Raw genomic sequence first — 18,715 nt, 5'->3', positions numbered from 1 at the left:
ATGGAGTGGGCAAGGCCCTTGGCCCACCGTGTTTCCATTTTAGAGGAGGCCGGGGTGGGAGCTTTATTAGATGCTCACCTCTTCAAAGAGGGGCTGTAATGACCGGCTGGCCTTGCCACACCTGGAGGGCCCGCACAGCAGGCTCTCCCCAGCATGGAAAATGTTACTTTGGCCTGAACTCAGGCTGGGGCCTGATGAAGAAGGCTGATGAGTTCCTGACTGTTTCTAGAAAGATTTCCTTTCCGGGTGATTATTTTTTTTTCTCCCCTCCCAAGGTGAATTAAGGGTGTCTTAGGTCATTAAAATGGCCATTTGAATAAGAACGTGATCAGTGGACACAAGGAAATAGTCTTGGGCTTGGTTTATAAATAATCTGAGGTTGACCTGTAGGATCAAGTCACTTTGTTTTGCTTTGTTTTTCTACATCAGAATTCTTTCCCCGGTTACCTTGGAAACATGCCCTAGGGAGGAGGATGTTGGGAGTGGTGCGACTTGGGTTCAAGCCTCATTGATACCTTCATTTCACGCAGTAGGCATGCCAGCTGATGCTGCCTCCTGAGAATCAAGGGTGAATGGGACATGGGCTCAGAGTCAGGGGGCTGATGGGTAAATCTTGTTCCCACCCAGTGTGCTAATGATTTGGTTGGGCGAGATGGCAGAGTGGGAGCCCAGAGGTGGCCCGCAGGAGGGTGTACTTCAGCTGAGCTGGGAAGGACAGATCTGAGATATGCTGACCAGATGCGGAGGGGGTGGAATGGTGTCCTAGCCTGAGGGAACAGCCTGTGCCGAGGACTGAATGAGAGATGTCGTGGTGACCCCAGGGTGACAGTATGTTTGGTTTGGCTGGGGTGGAGAGAAGCTGAACAGGTTGGACATAAGGCCAGAGACCCTGACAGAGTCTGCATCGTGACTGGCTCCTTTGGGGAATCGGAGTGTTCACCATAGATTTACCATGGGGCCTGGGGCGGCCGTCCATCAGGGCCTATTTCTTTGGTGAAACGAGAAGGTTGGCCTAGGCTTTGTCTCTACTGGCCATTCTAGTTCTGACTGTCTAGGGTCCTATGATTTGTCTCAACAATGAGACAATATGAATTAAATAGAATAATTATCATCAAATAGTTGTGGCTGCCATTTATTGTCCATTATATGCTGGGCAAGGATGATCTCAATCATTTCTTCGCCACAGCCTTTTGAAGAGGGTGGGCTTTATGATCTCCTCTTTGTGATGAAAAAACCATGAGTCAGGGAGGAAGGATGCCAGCCTTCGAGGGAAACGCTGAGCCATTAGCTGACCCTCTGAAAGCATAGAGGGGGAAAGGAGACAAGTTTAAACTGGGCCCACTTGTCAGCCTTTCCCACGTGGGGTCTCAGGAATTAGTCTCGAAAAGGAAATGGGATGATTTACAATCAGACCAGTCCTGTAGGCGTTGCCAGATAAGTGTGCAGAATAGTCACTGCCCTCATACATGGGGCTCGGGGCAGAATTGGCCATTTTAAGGGGTCTGCCCTAGGGAGGGCCTTGGAATCAGATAGGCCGGGATTTAAGTCTCAAAGCTCCAGTTACCAGCTCAGTGGATTTACTCAGCGACCTTGAGTAAATCCCTTCGGCTCTTTAATCCTCACTGTGCTTTGCAAAATGGGATAATTAATAACAGGACTCACCCTCTAGGGTTGTTGAGGGTTAAATGAGTTGAGGTGTTTGGGTAACCAGTTCCTGGCACACAGTATATCCTCAGTTAATGGTTGTTATTATTTCTGCTGCACCAGCTTCCTCATCAATGTAGTGTTAGTGTATTTTTAGGCCCAGCCTGCACACTCCTGATGTGTACAATTTTGGAGAAGCAGGATATGAAGAGGGTCTTAAGACTTCCTGGGGGAGATTTGGAAAAGACTGAACTTGCTCAAGGTAGCCTTGGGGTAGGGAAGAAGTCCAGTAAAGTGAGAGAGAAGACAGCTTTAGGTAGGGATACAGCAAAAGCCCACAGGGAAGACTGAATATGGCCACGCACCCTGGCCTTTGCACAGGTTGTTCTCTATTTCAGACTTCTTGGAGTATTCCTATTTATCCCCACCCAGATAATCCCATTCCAAATGCAAATCCTCAATAGTGATCATTTTCTCTTAGCTCTTCTTTCCTCAACATTATACTTTCTTGGTTGGGTTTCACCACCCCCTCTTATGTTCTTATAGCATGTTACTCACTTGTCGATCATAGACCTTGACAGTTGTACTGCAGTTGTTCATTTTTTTAATGGCTTTTTCTTCCATCTGAGGGATTCCCTAGGGTGTGCATGTTTGTGTCAGATTTTGGGGAGAAAATGATAGGCTCAGGTTTGAGGTGTTCATATATTTTGCCCCTTTGCTGATTGGGAATTGAAAGCTACCGTGAGCTCTTCAGGGACTATGAGTCTCCTCAGGGCCACTGCAGAGCTGGCACAGAATAAGTGCATTGGGAGTGTTTGCTGAATGAATGAATGACCGACATTCTGATTTCCATAACTGCTCATGCTTTTTTGGAAATGGTGATCTCTGGTCCCCGCCTCACATTGTGGATAAAATTCCTGTTTGTTTCCTGGATCTTAACAGCTTCTCCAGTATGTTTTGGATTACTTATATAAGGAGATGGCTTTCTTTCCTGTTCGATGTGCAGCAACATCCCAAGAGTTTTCTAGAGAGAACAGAAGAGTTTGCAGAAAAAGTCCTCTGGGGAAAGTGCCTGCGCTGCCCCAGTTTTCAGGGAGCAACGCTTTTTATAGTCACACTTTCAGACCACACTGTACCTAGAGGGAGCCAGGAGGGAGCAAGCAAACAATCTGGCTTCCCAGCCCACTTCTGTACCCTTCTACCCTTGTGGAAGGAGGTGCAACTGTGGGTCTCCTGCCAATGGGTCTCCTCTGCTTTTCTGGACACTGGTCTTCCCTCCAGACTGATCGGGCAAGGGCTAGGACATCCTCTACCTTGTCAGAGGTGTGAGGCTGGGGTAGCAAACTCCACCACTGAATAGTGGTGTGCCCTTGGACTGGTTGCTTCACTGCCCTCTGCCTCAGTTTCTCCACCTGTAAAGTGGGGTAATAATCATAACACAAACCTCATTCCCTTGTTGGGAGGAGCAGATAATGTAATACAATGATGTTACACAGTGCCTGGTATGCAGTAGATGGTACAGACAGCATCAGTGATAATACAAATTTGATGATTTCGTCTCTGGAAATCAGAGATGTTAAGTAACTCGCTCAGGGTCACACAGCTAATAAGAGCTAGAGGCAGGACTCCAAACCCTTCACCATGATACCACATTGATTTGGCAAATCCAGAGCTTGGAGTGGGGCAAGGTGACTGAGGCGTGCACCTAGGGCAAAGTTAAGGGGGCACTAAGAAATGTCAGTAATCAAGAAAAATAATGTTTTAATGCAGTATTAAAAAAATAAAAATTAATGTAAAATCCATGATGAACAAACTATCAAGATTATTAATAAAGCAAGGTCAGTATTACTGATTTTTTCTTTTACCCCTGACATAAGTGTGGCTCAGCACAGCACTGACCAAGTCCCTTTTTGTTAAGACAATTAGGTTCTTCCTAATTTTTCATGAATGTAAGTAGCATATATTACTGCAATAAACATCCTTGTAGTAAAATGTTTGTATCAATTATTCTCACTTCCAAGGTCAGATTGCTGGTTGTGGAACTGGATCACGAACTACAGGGGTAAAAGGCAAATACATGCTCCTACTCCAGCCTTTTAGTATGAAAATTTCAAACACGGAAAAACTGTACAGGGGACACATGTACATCCACCAGCTAAAGCCTGTAATCACTAAACTTCTGCAACACGTGTTTTATAAAAATCTAGCCATCCATCCATTCCTTAGTACATCCTTATTTTCCCCTGTGTTTCAAAATAAGTTATAGATATTGATATAGTTTAGCATGTATGTCACTAATGTTACTGGCAGGCCATTGTTTTTAAGACTTTTTATCTTGTGTGTTAAATTCAGTATATATTCAGAAATATATACTGATTTCCATTTCCATCTGCTATGGTTAAAAGTGTCTCTTTCATCACAGCCTGGCCAACATTGGGTGTTATCATTTTAAAAGGTGTTTTGTATATTGCTTTAATTTAACGTTTTTCCTCCTTGAAGGTTCTCAGATTTCCCACCTCTGTGTCCAGATGGTCTGTTAAAAAGCTGTGCCCCTTTCCAGCTCTTTAGGTATTTCTAGTGTGACTTTCCTGGAGCCAGGTGGAGAGGACTCAGCAATTTCTCTTCCCACCTGGAAGTTCCCAGCAACGCTAAGAAGTCGCCTGCTTGCTGTAGGAGGCTGATAGTGGGCATTCCATGTGAAGAAATGGGCAGCCCTTGAAGACCAGAAGCCCTGGGACCCTAGAGGCCATATGGGGCTGCGGGCAGGGCCAGACACATGTGTGGAAGTGGGCCCTGTGCATGCTTCCTCATCTGCATGGTAGAGTAATGCTTCCTAACATATCGGACCTGCAGGCTGCTGCAGAAGCCCCTTGTCACCTTTCCCTCTCTCCCCTTATTCTGCTCCAGCCTTTGGTTTCCTGATGGGCCAGGCACTGTCTGGCTTCTGGGCATTTGTATCTCTTGTGATATTTGTAGGCCAGGAATTTGGGAGCAACTTGACTGGATGGCTCTGGCTCAGGGTCTCTTACGAGGTTGCAGTCAAGGGCAGCAGTCATCTGAGGGTTTGGGGATGTGTATGCTTCCAAAGTGGCTCCCTCACACGGATGGCAGCTTGATTCTCTCCACATAACTGCTTGAGCATCCTAACGGCATGGCGGCTGGCTTCCCCAGCATGATCGAAGAGAGCAAGGTAGAGCTGTGATACCTTTCAGATCTTTGGAAGTCATACACTGTCTTATTCTCTCGGGCACACAGATCAACCCTGTTTCAGTGGGAGGGGATCATGCCAAGGTGTGAATGACAGGGGCAAGGATCGTTATGGGCCATCTTGGAGCTGCCAACTGCATCGGATGACCTTGGCAGGCGACTTCACCTCTCTGGACCTCAGTCTCCTCTGTCAAATGGGTTCACGCAAGGATTCGTGGGCTAATTCCTGTAAACATTTAGAATGGTACTGTGGACTCAGTTAAGCTGCCCCACCGTTATAGCATGCTGCTGTTCTGCGACCCTCAGTGGCAGGGACTGTTGTTAGTCTCTGTATCCAGTGCCTGGCCCAGAGTAATAAACTCTCTGAATGTTTAACTGAATGAATGAAAGAAGAATGAGTGAACGAAGAGCCATAAGGACTGGGAATACAGAGAAGAGAGAGATTTGCGTCATCAGAGACACCTTCATGAAAACCTTTCTCAAGTAAGGCCTGTTGATCAGTGTCTAGGGAGCAAATATTTGCTCAAAACTGAGATAATGTGGGGGGAAGGGCTCCAGATGCAGTCAGACTGATCAAGTTTTTAGCTTTGGACTCAGCGTTCAAACAGTATTTACCGAGTTCCAACTCTGGGCCAGGTGCTGTGTCAGGCCCGGAAAACAATGGGTAGGGAACAGCCTGGGTCCATGCCCTGTGAGTAGCCTTGCTGTGTGACCTTGGGCAGGTGACTCTACACTTCTGAGTCGCATTTCCTTGTCTGTAAAATGGGGGGTAGATCCCTGCTGGGAGGAGGAAGCTCCTTGCACAGGCATGCCTCCCCCAGGACGCAGCTGCTGCGCATCCTCCCTGGCGACCCCGGAACAAGCCCCTTCTCTGGTCTCAGCTGCTGCTGACTTGTCTGTCCCCCACGCCGCCCCCTGCCCTGACTATTCCAGCACCACAGGAGTTAAAACCGGGGAGCTCATGTGATCCAGTGTAAACCATGAATCATTCCCGTTGCTCCCTATGCCTAGCCTGCCTGCCCAGAACGGGGCAGATGCTGTACCCCGGGGTTGCCATGGCAACCCCGCCTGTACTGAAATACCGCCCGGCCCAGTTCCCTTCTTGAGGGACCTCAGAGCTATTTCACCTGGCTGGGTGTTGCCTTCCAGGGAGGGAGGGAGAGAAGGCTGGAAAAGCCAGAGGTGGAGGAGGGGGAGAGAGACAAACAAGTGGAAATTGAGACTGGAGAGGAGGAGAGAACCTAACAGAGAAACGACCGCCAGAGGGAGACAGGCTGACAGCCGGTCAGAGGTCCCGAGGCGCTGCCTGTCACCCTAGAGACAGTTTCCCAACTGTTCCAGCCTTCCTCAGGCTGGCCGATCCCCGACACACAGCGCACATGCACTCGCGTGCACACACGTGCATCTGTGCAGCAGCACCTCCTCCTGCGCCCAGCGGCGAGGGCACAGGGCGGCTAGGCTGCCGGGCACGGCAAGTCACCGTCAGCCCCAAGGGACGGTGAGCGAGTTGGGACTTGGGGAAAAAAAAAAAATGGGGGCGGACGTCAGATCCCTGGGCAGCCGCCTCCCTGAGGCCCCTCCCGCATTCCTGGGCAGCGAAGCCCCTCGCTAAGATGGGGACTGATGTAATCCCGGGCTGCCGAGCCAGGGGACCCGGGGGCCCTGGTGGCTGCCTCCGGAAATGAGCTAGCTGCCTGCCGGCCAGCAGGTCTCCAAGCTCTGGCCAGAGGACAGGAAACCTGCATGGGTCAGGTGAGTGGGGCCCGGCTGTGGGCAGCTGGGCAGGGGACAGCGGCGGGCAGCAGCCGGCCCACCGCGTCCTAACACTGCTCCTGGGGGGTCCAGCGACCTGACGGAAAGTGAGGACCAAGCGGGTGCCCAGGCCACCGCCTCTTCCTCCCCCGCCTCTCGGGGACTGTCACACCCTGGAGCGAGTGTGGCTGCTGGTGCCTCCAAGCAACTCGCCACAGTCACCGCCGATCCCGCTGTGAGCAGGACTGGGGATCGGACCTCTCAGCGTGTTGACGATACAGCCCCTCCGGTGGGGGACTCCCAGCCTGGCCCTGAACTGCCTCCCAGTCCTGAGCGGAACCCGAGGGCGCAGCTGGCTGCTGGCTCAGCGATGTTTATTTACTCTTGCTTTGGCTGAAGAGAGCTGCTGGGTTTTCTCTCCAGGCGAGCGCAGAGCTTGCTGTGAGCGCTCAGTAGAGAGAGCGGAGAGGCCCCTGGCACTGCCCCTGCCCTTCTCCCCCTCACCGCCACCTTCCCTCCTGCTGGCCCCATGGATTACCTGGGAGACAAACTCTCGGTGGCCCAGACCCACATGACCCAGTGGGTGGGCACTGTGAGGAGGTCCTTCCAGGAGGCCCTCAACCTAGTGACCACCACGGTGGGCCACGAACGGACGAGTGCAGAGCCCGCCAGCCGGACCCCCTTCAAGCGCACCTCGTCCTTCCGACACCTCGCTTCCCGGAGTCGGGAATCTTTCCGCCGCTTCTCCGCTCGCAGCCAACAGAGATTTTCCTCCCTGAGGAAAAAGCAGACGGATTCAGAGCCACCAGATATTGTAAGCTAATTATATTTTTTAAAATATTGAAACAACAGGAAAAACTCCTCCTCTTCAGTGCTCCCCACTGGGGGATCCCCCAGATCCAAAAAAGGGAGTTGCCTCTTCCAGAATCATTGCCGGCCAGCCCCACTGCTTCCTGTCCCCTGTGCCTGGGAAGGAGGCGTGTGGCCATGATTCCCCTGACGGTGAGGCTACTCTCTCTCGGAGTGGTCAGGAAATATGTACTGGATTCCATGTCTGTATGGCCAGGGCTGGCACATGGGTCAGGCTTGCCTCATCTGGTTGATTTTATCTGTAAGTGCCGACACTCCGGCCCCTGGCAGATGCTCGACCTCCCCTATTTTTAGGGAGGATCAGTTGGCACCTGCTTCATCTCCTGTCACTCTCCCAGGATGACTGTGTGTCCATGTCATGTGCTTGTTGAGCTAAAGCTTTGTCATCTTGTCGTTCAGCAAAATTGCAAGGTCGCATCTGATCATCCGAGGAGACCCAAGGTGGTGGGTGGGTTTTCCCGCTGGCCTGTGAACCTGGGGCTGGGTGTCAGTGGTGGGCCAGGATTGGAGGCCCCAGGCTGGGTCCTGGGCTCCACCATCTCTCACTCAGGCAAGTGTGATGGGGTTCGGGAGGCCAGGGTGGAATGGCATCTAAAGATTAAACACTCGACCTGCATCCAGCTAGGGGGCTGGTGCAGAGTTAATCTCAAGGAACTTCCTGATGGTTTGGAGAGGTGGGACCAGGTGCAGACAGGGAAAGACACCTGCCTGGGGTAGCACAGCTGTGAATGGCAAAGCCAAGGCCAGAACCCTGGGCTCTGACCCCCAACGCAGGGCTCTCTCCAGCCAAGCTCTTTGCAAAAAGATTTTTTCCTCTCCGGACCTTCCCAATAACTTTAGGGAAGCCCACCTCACTGACCTGGATTAAAGCCATAGAGAGTGCCTGGCATTTTCACATAGGAGCCTCCTGCCACCCTGCAGTATCAGCCCAGTTTGAGGGAGGCTGAAGACGGGTGAAGGTCTAGGCCAGCTCCTTCTCTGGGTTCAGCTTTGCAACAGGTGCTGATGTTCATTATGAGATCCAGCATTTAGGGATAGAGCCGTGGGGCAGTAGGCTCTGAGCCAGCCCTCTACATACCTGAGGTCACTGAAGGCTCACAGCTGTCCTGCTAGGTACAGGGGCTGGCCTCCCCAGAGAGGTGTAGTGACACTCCCAGGGTCACACAGGAACCAGAGCAGTCAGCTGCAAATAGGACACCTATTCTTGTGGTCTGTGCTGTCTGTGCTGCTTCGCAGCCCTGGAAAAATCAGTGCAGTCTGAATTTACAAGGTGGACCCCCCAACCCAACTCTGGAAGGGATGACTTGGACCAGGGAAAGAAGGCCACCCTCTTGTTCATCCTTTCTGTCTCTCTGTCTCTGTTTCATATCTCTCTGTCTCTGTGAATGTGTTTCTGCCTCTCTCTCTTTTGTCTTGTCCCCTTTCTGGCTATGCAGTTAAGGGCATGGGGTTTGGCGACATTCGGCGCTCTCACCCTCAGAGCCACGTGACCCTGGGCATTGGCCTGAGTCCCCCATGCCTTGTTGCCCTGTGTGACCCGTGGGTGGCGCCACATGACCCGCCTTCCCAGCATGGTGAATGAATGAATGAAGTCAGGTAGTGCAGGCCCGTTGTTCCTCTGTTCACTCTTGCATCTCAGCACCTGCAACTGTGCAAGTTCACACTGAATATATCTGGGCTTCAGGTTCCTGCCCATGAGGCATCTACTGACCAGTGAGGCCCAGCCGGCACTGGGGTTGGGAGCTTTAATCCAACTCTGCCATGTTCTCAAGCCTCAGTTTCCTCCTCTGTCAACAGGGGAGCACCATGGGGTCGTTAGGAGGTTGAAATGAATGCCTGACACGGTGCTGGGCACATAATAGGCATAAGCTCATAAATGCCGTCTCTCTGTTGGGTGCCAGGACGTCACTGTGTTCTGACTTGGCAGGACGAGGGCCAAGCTGGGATGGGAACCTGTGTACGGTTCTAGAGGGCTGGGATTCAAATGCTGGCTCTGCCACTTCCTCTGTGCAACCTCCTACCCTCTCTGTGCCTCAGTTTCCTCATCTGTGAAATGAGGACCATTATCATTTTATGAGCACTTAAGTGCCTGTAAATGTGTGATGCATGTGTCCATGCTTAGCACGTGGTACGTGTGCCTTAGTTAGCTACTGTGACAGCCAAGCCTTTTTTCTCAAACCATTTCTTCAGTGTTCCCCTTTGAGCTGGAAAATCCACACATGCCCCTTTGACTTGGGGGACTTCACTTAAATATTAGTCGTATGGGAGGAAACTTTGGAAAGCCATAGACAATCACTTAGGAGTTCAGGGGACAACAGCAGTTGCTTGGGTTGGGAAGGGGGAGGGCTTTTCGTTTCCAGGACTTGAACTTGTACGTGATTTATCTAAATAATCCATTCAGTTCCAAGTCCTGCCTCAGGCCTGTATTTACTCAGAGCAGTGTAGAAGAATCTAGTGCAGGCATGAAGTAACCCTCAAAGGCGTGCCCTGAAATGTTTTCTAAAGCCAGCCTTGAAATAATTTGCTAATGGCCTGCCTCTGCTTCCAAGGAGTAAAGGCGGGAAGGGGGGAAACAAATGCATTGTCTCTGAGTGACAAAGGCAGGAAGAGGCATGTTTGTGCTGCAGCCCAGTATGAGCCTGAGAACATTGCCCAGTAGACTCACTGGACCCCAGGTAGAGGCCAGATAGACAATTCCAGAACCCAGGAACAATGGCAATGCCACGGAGGCTGGGGCTGGAATAAAAGTGGGAAGTGCAGGGTCTCAGGGCCACTACACAAAGAGGGCTCTGGAATTCAATAGACTTGGGTTCCTGACTCAGGCTTCAGTGTGCAGGGCCTTAGGCAGTTTAAATAACCTCTTTTGGCCTCAGTGCCCTCATCTGTAAAATGGGGATTTTCCTGGGACTTGTCTGGTGGGTGGTCCCCTAGGATAGAATAAGTAAAAATTACCATTACAGCCCTGGCACCTGTTAAATACCTGGCATACAGAAAGTGCTTAATAAATGTGCATTTCATGTGGCTTTTTGGGGGATTGAAGGGTGGGGTTCAGACTCTGTGGATGTGAGTCCCACATGCCCTTGGCTAGCCTGGTGCTTTAGGAAGGAGAGTAAGAACGTGCTGACCCTTCGTGGGCATTTACGTGCCAGGCTCTGTGCTGAGCATGAGTTGTATATTCTTTGTGTATCTCCAGTCATTCACTTACCTTTTCATTCCACCAGTGTTTATCAAGCACCCACGAGGGTGCTAGCACTGGGGAGATGGCTGTGAGCAAAACAGACAGAACTCCTGCCTTCCTGAAGCTGTTTTCTAAAGGGGCAGATAATGAATATGTCAGCACCTACGTCTGTAATATGTGTGCTGAATACTATGGGGTTCCTTAAAATAGCAAGGGCCTGTCTGTAATGTCAAACTGTTGCTGTTTATCAGAGTTTCTCAGTCTCATCATTGATATCTTGGGCCAGGAATTCTTTGCAGGACAAGGGAGCTGCCCCATGTATTCTCCATGCCTGGCCTCTCCCCACTAGGTGCTGGTAACACCCCAGAGTCATGACAACCAAAAATGTCTCCAGACATTGCCAAGTGTCCCCTGGAGGCAAAATTGCCCTCCCCGCCGAGTTGAGAACCAGCACTATATATGATTTGATCTGGAAAACTGTAACTGCAGCCAGAGTATTTTCCCAGTGACCTGAATGGGGGAAGGGCAGGGATCCTGTGTACGTCAAGCACCTCCTCTGTTTGCAAGGACCTGTTCTCATCAAACCCAGTACTGCACTTTTAGGGAAAGGGGGCTGTATGTAGCCCTGTATTTCGTGGATGAGACATGTTAAGCATAGAGAGGGAGAGTCAGAGGCCACCCGGCTGCGATCGGTGAGACTGGGACGTGAGGACTCCGGTGTGTCCGCCTTGCTGGGCCCACAGCCACCCGCTGCTCAGGGGACTCACTGTTTAGCACCCGTACCAGTGCCTAGCGCTCAATCCTCTAGCCTAAGGCTGAGTGGGAGTGTTTGGTTCTGTGTCAATTATGGAGTGAAATGGATGCTTAAAATATTTAGCTGGGCTCTGCGTCTCCCTACTCCCGGCACACTCACAACCTCCCCTCATCCACTTTTTTAGCAAGTGAGAGAGAATTAGGAAGGAAAGGGATGTCTGTGACTCTGACCTTCAGAAGCCCGGGCTCCAGTCCCTGCCTCCTCCATGTTAGGTCCTTAAGGCTGCCCTAATAAATTGCCAGAAACTTGGTGGCTGAAAACAACCAAAAGAAATGTATCCCTCCCAGTCCTGGAGGCCGAAGTCCAAAACCAAGTTGTTGTCAGGCCCCGCCTCCCTCCTAGGACTCCAGGGGAGGGCCTTCCTGCCTCCTCTGCCTTCTGTGGCCCCCAGCATCCTTGGCTTGTGGCTGGGTCCCTCCAGTCTCCGCCTCTGTCTTTATATGGCTGTCCCTTCCATCTCTCATAAGGTCACTTGTCAGTGGGTTTAGGACCCATCAGCGTAATCCAGCACCATCTCATCTTGAGATCCTGCAAAGACCCTTTTTCCAAGTGTAGTCACAGTCACCGGGACCAGGGGCTGGGATGTGGACATACCTCTTGGGAGGACAGCCTCCCCACTGCTTCTCCTCAGGCCCCTCCCCGTCCAGTCCATTCTCTGCCCAGCAGCCCAAGGGGTCAAGTCATTCCCCTGCCTCACCCAGACTCCGAAGGCCTCAGCTTCTTACCGTGGCCTGCAAGGACATACGGATCTGGCCTTGCGTCCCTCCCTCTTGACCTCAGCTCTTCTGCCGTCCTCCATGGTGACTCTATTCCTGCCACTCTGACCTCCTACTCTTCGTCAGTCAATGCGTGCTCTTTTTGGACCCAGGGCCTTTGCCCTTATGGTTCCCTCTGCCCAGAATGGTTTTTGCTGTCTTTTCAGCTCCAGGACAACAGCCAAGGCTGGGGTGATGGTCTGCCATGTTCACCCCTGTTAATGTCTTTCTGGTTCTTATCTCAGCTATACTGATTTCATTTCCCTTGTTTATGCTGCTTCCTCTAGTAGAACATAAGTAGGACCTGTGAGGGCTGGGGTCTTAGCCTGGTTCACCTCCGTATCACCAGTGCCCAGATCAGCATCCGGCATGTGTAGGAGCTTGTATCCCATCTGCCTTCCTGAAATCCACTCTCCTTTATTCTTGTGTCCACCTTATGGCACCATGTTCATATCATAGAGAAAGTAAGTAAACTGAGGCCCGGAGAGGATCAGTGACTTGGCCCTGCTATACAGGGTTGATACTAAGATTCCAGCCTATTGTGTCTTGGGGTTCTTTCCTCAGACGGCAGGATGGAAAACTTGAGATATAATGGTAGTAAAAAGTATTCATTCATTAAGGATTTTTTTATTGAGTACCTCAGCATGCTAGGCACTGAGCTCCATGGAGGACGAGACCGGCAGGCCTTCTGCCCTCATCAGACTCACAGGAACAGGGAGACACAATAAACAAATAAGTCAACTAATAAATGAACAAGATAGTCTCAGATAACTGTTAGAGCTTTTAAGAAAAAAGTCACAGGGTATGGGGATTGGCAGGGAGGGTATTTTAGGAAGTGCTCAGGGAAGTCTTCTCAGGAGGGGGTGTTCCAGTAGAGACCTGAATGAAGTGAGGGAAGGAGCCTCAAGGTTTGGCGAAGAACATCCCAGCAGCGAGACAAACAAGTGCAAAGGCCCGGAGGCAGGACTGTGCCTGGTGTGTTTGAGGAACAGCAGGGAGGCCAGGGTGGCTACAGCAGAGTGAGTAAGTGAGAGAGGGCAGGCGATGAGTCTGGAGAGATGGGCAGGGACTCTAGTAAAGGTGTTAGATTTTAGGAGTTTGAGCAAGGGAGTGATATCAAGATCAGAGTAACAACTGGAGCACCTACTATGTGCCAGGTAGGGTTGTTCTATTTCTCCTGGAGACCTGTGCTTCAGGGGAGGAGGGTTCCAGCTACCATGACTCCTGCATCTGCTGCAGTCTGTGCCACGTGCACCTGCCACTGCACACCCAGAGCCCTCTGCTGCCCTGGCCTCAGGTTGCCCTTAGGGCGGGGAGCTGGTGTGTTGGGCTTGAATGCAGTGCCGTAGACCAGAACGAAGTCAGTGCGTCGCCTGGCAGGGTGGGCTGCTCTTTGTGGGCTGGCTGCATCTGATTTCAGGTCTCCGTGTCCCCTTCCAGGCAGCTGGGTGATGTCACCTAGAAAACTATGGCCCCTTCATGGATTTAGCTGGGGTCAAAGGCTGGGCCCAGAGTCAGTGCCTCTGGGAGAGACCTGGAGTGACAAGCAGGGCGGGACGAAGGGCTCGCCTATTCCCCAGGGCCCTGCTTATGTGAAATCACACTGACCTCCTCACCCCTCCCCCTGAGTAAAAAAGGGGGGCAAGCTCATTTCGTATTTGGAAGTATAGAAAAATGGAATGACAACAAAATCCACCCACTATTCTAACACAGATGAAAACCACTCTTGGCATTCAAAGGCATTTCCTTCCTGTCTTTTTTCCCCTCTCTCAAACAAAATTGCCAACCTTCTGTCTTTAACCTTCAGAAAATGTAGCAGTTTTACGTGTCCTTAGTAAAGACTACTGTAATGCCCCTGTAACGTGCCACAGTGTGCACACTCCCTGATTTATTAACCCCTCTGGCTCTGCAGGGGTGGGTCTGGGCTCCCACTCCTTTGTCTGGATTTCTAGAGGCCCACCTCCCCAAACTCCGCCTCTGCCCTCTCCCACTTACTCGCTTTGCTGTAGCCCCCCTGGCCTCCCTGCTCTTCCCCAAACAGCCAGGCACAGTCCTGCCTCGGGGCCCTTTCCTGCTTTTCCTGCTGCTGGGATGTCCTTCTACCAAACCTGGAGGCTGCACTGGAGGCATTTTCCCATCCGGACCCTTCTCCATCTTTGTGACCCGAGGGACCTTCTGTTACTCTCACTTTCTTTCCCTCCCTGAGAGCATTTTTAACTCTCGGTTGTATTGTTCAGACAAGTGCCTCTTGTGTCCTCATCAGGAAGTCAGAAATTTCAGGAAGGAAATCTGGATTGATATGTATCACAGGGAATGTTATATTTTTGGGTTTCATAAAGAATGGGGTCTTTTGCAAGGAGTCATCAAAATAATTCCTTATGAGAGGAAATGATATATTGGGTCAGTTAAAGTGGCCTACTGGTAAATGTTTAACAACCAGGTCTTTGGGGGTAAAGCCCTGATTTGTAACACTTGCCTATTTCTGTGGCGTAAATATCCTCACCAGGGCCAATTGCAGGCTACCGACTAGCTGTCACAGCACACAGAGCTGGAAAAAGACGCATATCAGTATTATACAGTATTTATGTTATATAGACACAATATACATAAATGACCTTAAGACCATAGGTAATAGTGAGATACAAAAATCAGGGAGGGTTATGGTTTGAATATTATCTTTGCTTATAATATGATTTATTTCAAGCATATATCATTTAATTTTTAGCAATGGCTGTGTTAAACAACTGACTCACAATCGACTCCTGAAAATGTCGCAGTTGTCTCTGGGAAGCCAGGGTAGACTGGCTCCAGTACCCCAGTACTGGTTATGAGAGTGAACTGTGGAGTCCAAGAGCTGTGGGTTTGAATCCTCATTCTGCCTCTTGCTTGCTATGTGGGGACAATAATATTGCTTCATGTCACAGCTGTGGTGGAGATTGTATTGAGACTATATTGAGACCAGTGTGTGTGGAGCGCTTAGCACAGTGCTTGGGGCACAGGAGGACCTCCATACACGATGGCTGTCATCAGTCGGCATTGGCATTTGTTTAGCGCTTAATGATTGGCAAGGCACATTCAGACACTCGTAAGCAGCCTCCAAGTTGGACCCCGGTGACCCTCACCTTTCGATGTTCACACCATTGTGAAGTCCCTTCCGCAACCACCATTCCAGGTTGGTTCGTGTGACCAGCGGAATACAGCAGAAGTGATGGTGTCACTTCTGAGGTCAGGTTACAAAAGACACTGTGGCTTCCCTCTTGGTCGCTCTTTCTCTTTCTTGGAACATTCACTCTGGGAGAAGCTAGGTGCCATGTCCTGAGGACACTTGAGCAGCCCTGCAGAGAGGCCCACGTGACCAGGAGCCAAATCCTCCAGTCAGCTGCCAGCGAGGAGGTGAAACCTGCCACCAGCCACGTGGGTAGGACTGAAAGTGGCTCCTCCAGTCTTCAGATGAGATTGTACCTCCAGCCAACAGCTTGAGGCCCACCTCGTGAGACACCCTCAGCCAGAACCCTTCTGCTAAGCCCCTTCTAGTTCCCTGACTTCCAGAAATGTGAGAAGTGATACATGTTTGTTGTTTCGGGCCACTAAGCATTTGGGCTAGTTGTTACACAGCAGTAGGTAATGAGTGCAAGTTTCTTCTCACACTTACCACAACAACAGTCTGGCGTGGGCCAGGGAATATTACTTAATTCCTCATCTGACAGATGAGTAAATGGAGGTGGAAAGAACTCAAGTGACCTGCCCAAGGTCTGTCATGTGGTCGCTCTTGCTGTTCCCAACGAATGCTTTTCTCATCTCGTGGGCTCTTGCTAGTGACGCGGAGGCTGCTCGGCCAGCCTGGGTTCAGGTCTCGGGGGCTTTTGAGCAACTCACCCTTTTAGGAGTTGGCATGCATCTCCTGGCATGGGAGGGAATCCATTTCTGGGCTCCTAAGTGCTCATCTGCCCCATATGACTCATCAGACATCCCGGGTAAAGGCTGAGCCATAAACAGCAGTGAACTCTATACATGGATTTTCGAGCATGGCATGCAATATCTTGGCCAGGGGAGCTGCTTTCAGACGGCCTTGCTCCACTGAGGAAAGGAGGATACTGAGCCCTAAGTTCTTACCAAGAGTCAACAACTGCAAAGTTTGTGAGCAATTTTTACTTTTTTTTTTTTTTTTAATAATTATTTTTTATTGAAGGGTAGTTGACGCTACTTTTTGTTTTTTAAATGTAGATTTCGTATTGTTAGCTGCCCTGTCTTGAGTAAGAAAGAAAAGGGTACAGGTAGAATTAGATTCATGTCTTAAGAGCCTGGCTCTCCCTCCAGACAGATCTGAGTGTGAATCCCAGCTCTGCCGCTAACTAGCTATGGGACCTCGGACAGGTGACTTTACTCCAAAGAGCCTCTGTTTCCTTGTGAAGCACTTAGCACACTGCCTAAAGCCTGTGCGGAGTGCATAATAAATGTCAGCTGCTATTATTCTCCTTACACCAATGATACACTAGTTGGATTAGGGTAAGTTATTTATGCTGCAATAATAAACTGCCATCTCTCAGTGCCTTAACGCAAAACATTTATTTCTTGCTCACCCGAAGTCTCCTGCTGGTCCAGTGGCCCTCTGCAGCTGTCACCTCTCCAGGCTGTTTGCATATTGCAGTGAGGCCACCTGAGAGAGTGTGATGTTTTCATAACAGTGTCAGAAGGAGAAAGCTTGAGGGTCACACCGTGGCAGAGGCTACTGTCCTGTTTTGAAGTGGGGAAACTAAGGCTTAAAGAGTAACATGCCTTGAGCACGTACCATGTGCCAGATACTGAGCAAAGCCCATTATCATATCACATCCTTGCAGCAGTCCCATGAGGCAGGTATTGTTTTTATTATCCCTGTCTTATAAATGATAAAACCAAGGCCTGGGGAGGAGACCTGACTTGCTCAAAGTCATGTAGTTCACAGCCTGGCCTCTAGCCTGGGTCTGCTGCGGCCTCATTTCTTGTCCCTCCCAATCAACACAATAGATTGAGGGACCTGGTGTGCCTTCCCTGAGAGGCCACGTGAGGTAGACCAGGGTTTTCCGCCATGGCAGCTTTGGCACTTGGGATGGGGTCATCGTCTGCTGTGGGGGCTGTGCTGTGAATTGTGGGAGGTTGAACAGCATCCCTGGCCTCTCTCCGGTATTTCCAGATTTTGCCAAGTAGTCAGGGCCTTACTGTCATTCCAGGCATGACCTGTCACACGGGGGCGGGGGACGGGGTGGAGGGATATCCTATAGCATTTGAAGATACTTTTCATGGTCTGTTGAATTCCCAATCCTGAGTTGTCAGGCTCTTCCTCCAAATATTTGCTTTCTGCCAAAGCCAGAAATTACCCGGCAGCCCACATTCCTGTCACTCGCCAGCTTGATTTCTAGAAATGGCCCATCCCTGGGCACACCTATAATTTAACATCTGTAATTCCTCAATTAGTAGCTAGGAGTCTGTTCTTTTCTTCTTGGTCATTGCCTTCTGCTCTAGGGAGGATGAGGGGTGGATGTGGGGGCCGTGTTGCGGCAGCTGCCTCCCCCACCCTCTGCAGACATCTTGGCAGGAAGTGCTCAGAAGGTTCTGGGCCCTCTGGTGCTGGGTTCAAAGAGTGTACCAAGCCAGCCGCCCTCAAGGACGATGGGTAAAACATTATCCATAAAAGTTTTTATGTGAGCCCTAGGAGCAAGTGTAAACAGGTTGCTGAGAGGAGGGACGTTGGCATGGAGTTCCTCTTCTGAGAGCTGCTCCTGAGCCTCAATTGTCAGAACATCTAGATCCTTCCAGCCTACCCCTTTCATATTAACTGCTGGGAAGCCAAGGCCCAGAGAGGGAAAGAGACCAACACAAAGTCACACAGCGAGTCAGTGACAGACCCAAGACTGGAGCTTGGGTTTCCAAATTCAAAGTTGGGCATTCAGAGGCTGTGCAGTTCTCAATCTTGATAACCCTTCAGAGCTGAGCAGCAGACACTGATTCAACTCCTACTGTTTGCAAAACTCTGTTTGAGGCATTAAACCCAGTTCCTGCCTTTGGAAAGTTTTAAGACAAGTGATTAAGATGCATATCCCAGCTGGGCAGCCTTGAGCCAACTTCTCCAGAATACTGTCTGTGGGCCTCAGTTCCCCTGTCTGTAGATGGAAGCTCTAGTGTGACCTCTGGGGCCTTCCCAGTAAAATCAACCTGGATTCAAATCCCTGTTCCCTGTCTACTAGCTGTGTGGCTTTGAGTGAAACTCAGTTTCCCCATCTGTGAAAAGGGGATCATAAAACTTATGGTGGTGAGAATTCCACGTGATAATGAGTATAAAACGCTCAGTAGAGAGTCTCGCACATGGTGAGTGCTCAGTAGCTTGTAATCATAATTGCTTCACTCTGCCTGGCCTCCCTTTCCAACCCCCTGGGGCTGCTCAGAGCTCTGAGATAACATTCCCTCGTCCCTGCATTGGCACAAGCCAGGCCCTCTGCCTGCAGGGACAGACCAGTGGCC

At 50.5% G+C, this 18,715-nt stretch overlaps 1 protein-coding gene across 9 annotated transcripts in view; it reads left to right on the top strand.

Annotated features, from left to right (window-relative positions):
* Nucleotides 1-18,715, top strand: part of KIAA1671 (KIAA1671 ortholog) — a 184,060-nt gene that overhangs the window by 112,164 nt on the left and 53,181 nt on the right. The window contains exon 1 of one of the 9 annotated variants that reach the window (XM_036908981.2): nt 6,097-7,417. The exons of 6 other annotated variants lie outside the window; for them this stretch is intronic. In XM_036908981.2, the coding sequence (XP_036764876.2) occupies nt 7,133-7,417 (285 nt within the window). In that variant the 5' untranslated portion in view covers nt 6,097-7,132. 2 more of the 9 variants (XM_036908984.2, XM_036908982.2) reach the window with 2 other exon arrangements.

Source organism: Manis pentadactyla, chromosome 14 (genome assembly GCF_030020395.1).
Source record: "Manis pentadactyla isolate mManPen7 chromosome 14, mManPen7.hap1, whole genome shotgun sequence".
Taxonomy (NCBI): Eukaryota; Metazoa; Chordata; class Mammalia; order Pholidota; family Manidae; genus Manis; species Manis pentadactyla.
The sequence above is the reverse complement of the archived record's forward strand: the minus strand, read 5'-3'. Positions and strand labels throughout refer to the sequence as shown.